General features: G+C 39.6%; 1 protein-coding gene across 2 annotated transcripts in view; it reads left to right on the top strand.

The window, feature by feature from the left end:
• The window catches only part of capzb (capping actin protein of muscle Z-line subunit beta), a 14779-nt gene that overhangs the window by 6347 nt on the left and 1887 nt on the right, over positions 1-6545 (top strand). Inside the window, exons 3-9 of one of the 2 annotated variants that reach the window (XM_014006347.1) lie at positions 2314-2435; positions 2617-2730; positions 2818-2959; positions 3752-3868; positions 4588-4653; positions 4807-4883; positions 5181-5282. In XM_014006347.1, coding sequence (XP_013861801.1) covers positions 2314-2435; positions 2617-2730; positions 2818-2959; positions 3752-3868; positions 4588-4653; positions 4807-4883; positions 5181-5274 — 732 coding nt within the window. In that variant the 3' untranslated portion in view covers positions 5275-5282. The remainder of the gene's footprint in view (positions 1-2313; positions 2436-2616; positions 2731-2817; positions 2960-3751; positions 3869-4587; positions 4654-4806; positions 4884-5180; positions 5283-6545) is intronic. The other variant, XM_014006348.1, reaches the window with a different exon arrangement.

Raw genomic sequence — 6545 nt, 5'->3', positions numbered from 1 at the left:
GGTCCATGTCAGTCTGTGAGAACTAATTTGTACTCCCTTATCTCTTGGATATTGTACTTCCTAATTATTTTTTTATTCTGACTTTGTTAGGTATTTGGTGAAACTGGAATGTGACAGTTTAGAACTTGAATTATCAAACACCCAGACCCACATTCTATGTTTTTTGCTTCCCTTTCCAGTTCCTGTTTGTTTCTTGGATACATGTTCTTATATTTAATGGTTTCCATAAAAAGTAGAAATGTTTAGTGGCAGCTGCTGTATTTAAAGGGATGGTTCAGATAATATTACAGTCATATGAAAAAGTTTGGGCACCCTTGTTAATTTTCCTGATTTACCTTTATAAATCATTGTTTGGATTAAAAATATCAGTTAAATATATCATATAGGGGACAAACACAGTAATATTTGAGAAGTGAAATGAAGTTTATATGATTTACAGAAAGTGTACAATAATTGTTTGAATAAAATTAGGCAGGTGCATAAATTTGGGCAGCATTTTCATTTAATTGATTTCAAAACCTTTAGAACTAATTATTGGAACTCAGATTTGGTTTGGTAAGTTCAGTGACCTTGACCTCCATACACAMGTGACTCCAATTATAAGAGAGGGTAGGGAGGCAATAGTAAGTTTTTCTCCTCTTTGCATCTTCTCTGAAGAGTGGCAGCATGGGASTCTSAAAACAAKTTTCAAATGATCTGAAAACAAAGATTGTTCACCGTCATGGTTTAGGGGAAGGATACAGAAAGCTATCTCAGAGATTTCAGCTTTCAGTCTCGTCTGTGAGAAACATTGTGAGAAAATAGAAGACCACAGGCACAGTTCAAGTCAAGGATCAAAGTGTCAGACCAAGACAAATCTCCAATAAACAGAAGTGAAGGATGTTGAGAACAGTCAGAGTCAACCCACAGACCAGCACCAAAGACCTACAACATCATCTTGCTGCTGATGGAGTCACTGTGCATCACACTTTACACAAGGAGATGCTGTATGTGAGAGTGATGCAGAGGAAGCCTTTTCTCTGCCCACATCACAAACAGAGCTGCTTGAGGTATGCTAAAGCACATTTGGACAAGCCAGCTTCATTTTGGAATAAGGTGCTGTGGACTGATGAAACTAAAATAGTTATTTGGTCAGAACAAGGGCCGTTATGCATGGAGGAAAAATAACACAGCACTCCAAGAAAAACACCTGCTACCTACAGTGAAATGTGGTGGTAGTTCCATCATGCTGTGGGGCTGTGTGGCCAGTACAGGGACTGGGAATCTTGTTAAAGTTGAGGGACGCATGGATTCCAACCAATATCAGCAGATTCTGGAGACCAYTGTCCAGGAATCAGWGACAAAGCTGAAGCTGCTGAAGCCGGGGCTGCTTCTTCCAACAAGACAACGACCCTAAACACTGCTCAACATCTAGTAAGACATTCATGCAGAGGAACAAGTACAACGTTCTGGAATGACCATCTCAGTCCTCAGATCTGAATATTATTGAAAATCTGTGGTGCCACTTAAAGAGAGCTGTCCATTCTCAGAAACCATCAAACTTGAATGAACTAGAGATGTTTTGTAAAGAAGAATGATCTAAAATACCTTCAGCCACAYTCCAGACTCTCATTAGAAGCTATAGGAAGCGTTTAGAGGCTGTTATTTCTGTGAAAGGAGGAGCTACTAAATATTGAGGTAAGGTTTTTTATGGTGCCCAAATTTATGCACCTGCCTAGTTTTGTTTAAACAATTATTGCACACTTTCTGTAAATCATATAAACTTCATTTCACTTCTCAAATATCACTGCATTTGTCCCCTATATGATATATTTAACTGATATTTTTAATCCAAACAATCAATGATTTATAAAGGTAAATCAGAAAAATTAACAAGGGTGCCCAAACATTTTCATATGACTGTATCTTACCTGTTGTGGATAGATCTTTAAATGACCTCATTATGAACATATTTTTTCTGACCAAATAATAAGCTAACTAATCTGAGCAGGAAGRACAACCAAAATGTATGTAAAATAACTTCAGCCAGATTGAGCTTGATGTCTGTGTGTCTTTTGGGACTAAATGTCATAAATAAGGCTTCACACTGTGGGAGTTTAAACAGCATTTTTTGGGATTTTCTTTAACTCTGTAAGCTACACTACATTATCAGTACTAGTCGTTTAGTAAATCTTTGTTAAAAACAAATTACACTGTCAGATTAATGTAACATGGTAACCAATTGTTTTAGAGCTTATTGAGTCTCAAAGTTCAGTTTTGGGGAAATGTTGGAATCTTGTGTTTTTCGTAACAGAGTTTTCTGCTTGCATCCAGGTACCCAGTTTGTGTGAGGACCTCCTRTCCTCTGTGGACCAGCCCCTGAAGATCGCCCGGGACAAGGTGGTGGGAAAAGACTACCTGCTCTGTGATTATAACAGAGATGGCGACTCCTACAGGTTGAGTGTATAAGGCTAATTATTACAGCTTCATTGAGAGAAGACATGAAAAACACAATTCGTAAATTTGACTGGCGATAKTGAGAGCAGGGTTTTTAGCTTTAAATCAGATAGCAGGTGTATAGATTCCACGTTTGTTTAGACCTTTCTTAACAGTGRTTTTTATTTTATTGTTCGTTAGATCCCCGTGGAGTAATAAATACGAACCTCCTATTGAAGATGGTGCGATGCCGTCGGCTCGCTTGAGGAAACTGGAAGTTGAAGCCAACAACGCCTTCGATCAGTACAGAGACCTGTAAGTAACCGCAGGGCAAACCACAAGGAGATGGCTTTGAACCATCGACCCGGACCTGTCATGACTTTTGAAACTCGTGATCTTCAGGTACTTTGAGGGCGGCGTCTCCTCCGTGTACCTCTGGGACTTGGATCACGGCTTTGCAGGAGTTATTCTCATTAAAAAGGCCGGGGATGGCTCCAAGAAGATAAAGGGATGCTGGGACTCTATTCATGTGGTGGAAGTTCAGGTGAGCGGAGATTTTCAGATGATTTCAACTTCTCCCTTCTTTCTTAAATATTGTTTTTAATCTGAGTTTATTCATCATCACGACGGAATTGCAAGAAAACAATTTAACCAGAATGCAAACCTGCAAAAGCTTTGACTTAAATGTTGCAAAACATTAAAGAAATGCAAAACTTTTGGAATAAACTTTAATTTTATTACTGTGTATTCATAACAATTTAACTGTTWACATAATTTAACTGTAGAATTTTTAATCTATAATTTTTTTAATTTGTTTCAGTGTGGTCTATATTCAGTCGTGGCAACAATACCTTAGACCTGATCCAAGTATTTAATTGCACCTGGATCAATCCTACCACTAGTTTCTGTCTCAGCTCAAGTCTTATTTACCTGCTGTAATAGGGGGGAAAGTGACTTATTGTTTGGAAACGAGCCTAACAAATACATCAGATTTTTTAAAAAAAGTTTGTGAAGTTGTTTTTATAAAATATAAACCTCAAAAGACTAGAGCTGTTTATATAACAATAATGTTACATCTGTAAAATTTCCATAAGATGTAAATTTCTCCTCAGCCTCTGACATGAAGATTAGGAAGAATTCAGATTCTGTGAAAACATCTGGGAGTTGATTATAATGCAAATCAAGTCGGCACATTGTCACCAGTTCATTTTAGTCCTGCCAAGTCTGGTTTTAAAGTAAAGTCCTAAATGTGTTCAAATCTAAAATCTGACACTGAGAACGTCCAGTGATTGTAGTCATTTAAATAAAGGGTTTATGTTTTGGTTTGTATTTCCAGGAGAAGTCCAGCGGTCGCACTGCTCACTATAAACTCACCTCCACCGTCATGCTGTGGCTTCAGACAAACAAGACCGGCTCTGGTACCATGAACCTTGGGGGCAGCCTCACAAGACAGGTGGGGTGCTGCTCTAAACAGGAGTATTTGATGATGATGATGATGATGGAGATGATGGTAATCTGTAAAGAGCTCAACACACGGGAGGCGACGTCGCTCGCTCTCCATTCATTTCCTATGGAGCCTGTGCGGTGAYGCGACAATCGCTTGCCCTCCTCCAGCTAAGCGACCGGCYAAAATAGTYCATGTGAAATTTCGCGCTCGTACACGTAGACGTGCACACGCGAGCTTACGACGCGACATATGAAAGTTGAAAAATGTTCAACTTTTGTCGCTGTCGCTTAGCGTACAACCAATCAGCGAGGTTTTTTTTTGACTGACCAATGAGAGGAGAGTATGCTACACACTGCAGTTAGCTAACACTTCCACCAAGTGATTACTAAAAAGCTTTGTGGGAATTTGTTGGCACCAGGGTGAAGTTTATGGTAAGTTTTTCCTCATAAACTGTATCTTGATGTGTGTTTGTTTTTCAATATCATTAGCATTGCAAGAGTTGTTTAGTTTACACGTCCGTAATGCACACCCACCTTCAGAGTCAAGAACCAATCAAATTTTGTGAAGACAAGCGATCTGAGAGCGCAATTCGCAATGCTGCGATCGCTATCGTGTCCTGTGTGTCGGGTTTCACCCTGGCTGCGATGACAGCCGTTAATCGCTGTAGTTTGTCGCTCCCCGTGTGTCGAGCCCTTAAGTCAGACTGCATCTTCACCTTTTCACAGATGGAGAAAGACGAGACGGTTGGAGAATCCTCACCTCACATCGCCAACATCGGACGCCTTGTTGAAGTCAGTATAGCTTAGACCGCTGAGTCCTGAAGTCAGAACCACTTTGTGGGTCATGAAAAGACAGGGACACTATCTGTGTGTTGTTGACTTGTACATTCAAGGTAATAAAGGATAAAAAAAAACAGACTTATAATTGTTCCTGTCTTGATTCAGGACATGGAGAACAAGATTCGCTCCACACTGAATGAAATCTACTTTGGGAAAACCAAGGACATTGTAAACGGTCTAAGGTACGACTGCATCAACTTCCTGTTACTTTTACTGTTTCCTGTCAGCAGCTTTGTTCTCCTAACAGAAACTGTTTACATTTGAGTTGCTATACATCTTATTCATTTACCTCTTTTGTCTGAATACTTTTGAAGGTACCTTTTCCCCGTTTCACTACTCCCATCCCTCATCCCAACTTTTACCTTCAAGCTTTCTTTTATTTTTTAAACACAAAAAAAACCACACATTTCTGCTGCCATTCATGTGCTCATTTCTCTCCCTCATGAATTCTCTCCTGCTGCTTCTCCTCTCTGCTCCAGATCTATTGAGTCTTTGCCCGATAATCAAAAGTACCGGCAGCTCCAGAGGGAGCTGTCGCAGGTCCTCACTCYGCGTCAAATCTTCATTGATTAGGGTCAGAGGTACACCCAAGTGTTTGTGTGTGGATGCACTTGTTTGTCAGTGTTTCTAACTTGACCCCTACGAAAGAAGAAAGATATTTCAGGAAGTGATATCACTAAAACAATGAAGAAAAGTATTATTTATAGAGGCATGTTGTGTAGAGCTGTTGCTCGTGTTGGAGGAGGAATCTTCTTATCTATAAACCTGACTTGTGTTTGTGTATAATGTGCATGCTGGTCGTTGAGTATTGAGCAGCTCTGTTTACCTGCAGTCTAACAGATGATAACACACTAACCGTGTTGATACATTTAAATGAGCCACTCCACATTGAGTTTCTGTTTGTCCCCTAATAAGGTTTTAGAAGAAAGTACATTTGTAAGTGAAACATCAAGAGTTTTATGTGCAAATGTTGAAGACTTTTATTAAATGAAAGTGAACAATTAATACATTTATGTTGAGGATTTTTACAGACTGGCAGCATGATGTTCAGTTTCACATGTGTGCAGTTGGTTTGTTAATTATTGTGAGGACGATTTTTTCACATTTTTCTCTCAACAGAGTGAATATAAGTAACACGCATTGATTTCTGTTTTTTTTTCCACACTCTGAGTCAGAGTTCTGATTTTTTTTTTTTTTTTAAAGTGGGATTCTGTGGAAAGGTTGTGAACAATTAATATCTTACCTGCTCTAGATGGTTCTGTGGGGAAAAACCTCAGTTTGGAGAAAGACTCATTCGCCATTCACCATAGAGGTGATGGTGCAGTTTGAACACCACTTGAATATGATGTACTTGATAATTATGAACAAAGCAGGGGTCGACATAACCATAGTCTAGGTTGTCCGAGACGACCTATTTTCATTTGGGACAACCAGATCCCGCCTCCCGCTTGTCCAGTGGACAACCAAGAAAAAGAGACCTGGATGAAAGTTTTCCTTCGCAGGTGTTCGTCACTGTAAAAACGAACAGGAGAAAAAAACTTGTTAAAGCCGTCTAGGGATTAAACTGATGGTTATTTCACCCAATAATATACATGTTTCTAAAAGCACCTCGCAGCATTTCCACCGTAACACCGTGTGTTCACAGCACAACAAAACCGRGACAGGTCAGCTGACTGTTTTTAAAGTGAGAGCTGAGAAGCAGTTTGACCACAGCTGCACCTCTCCACGCACAGCTCTGACCAGCCCGGGACTTAGAGTCCATAGAAATCAACCCTTCAGATGATTACTTGTATAATGAGCATCAAAAATCCACAATTGTTGCAAAAAATCCTTATTAATCACAT

The sequence above is a fragment of the Austrofundulus limnaeus genome, unplaced genomic scaffold (assembly GCF_001266775.1).
Source record: "Austrofundulus limnaeus strain Quisiro unplaced genomic scaffold, Austrofundulus_limnaeus-1.0 Scaffold35, whole genome shotgun sequence".
Lineage (NCBI taxonomy): Eukaryota > Metazoa > Chordata > Actinopteri > Cyprinodontiformes > Rivulidae > Austrofundulus > Austrofundulus limnaeus.
The sequence above is the reverse complement of the archived record's forward strand: the minus strand, read 5'-3'. Positions and strand labels throughout refer to the sequence as shown.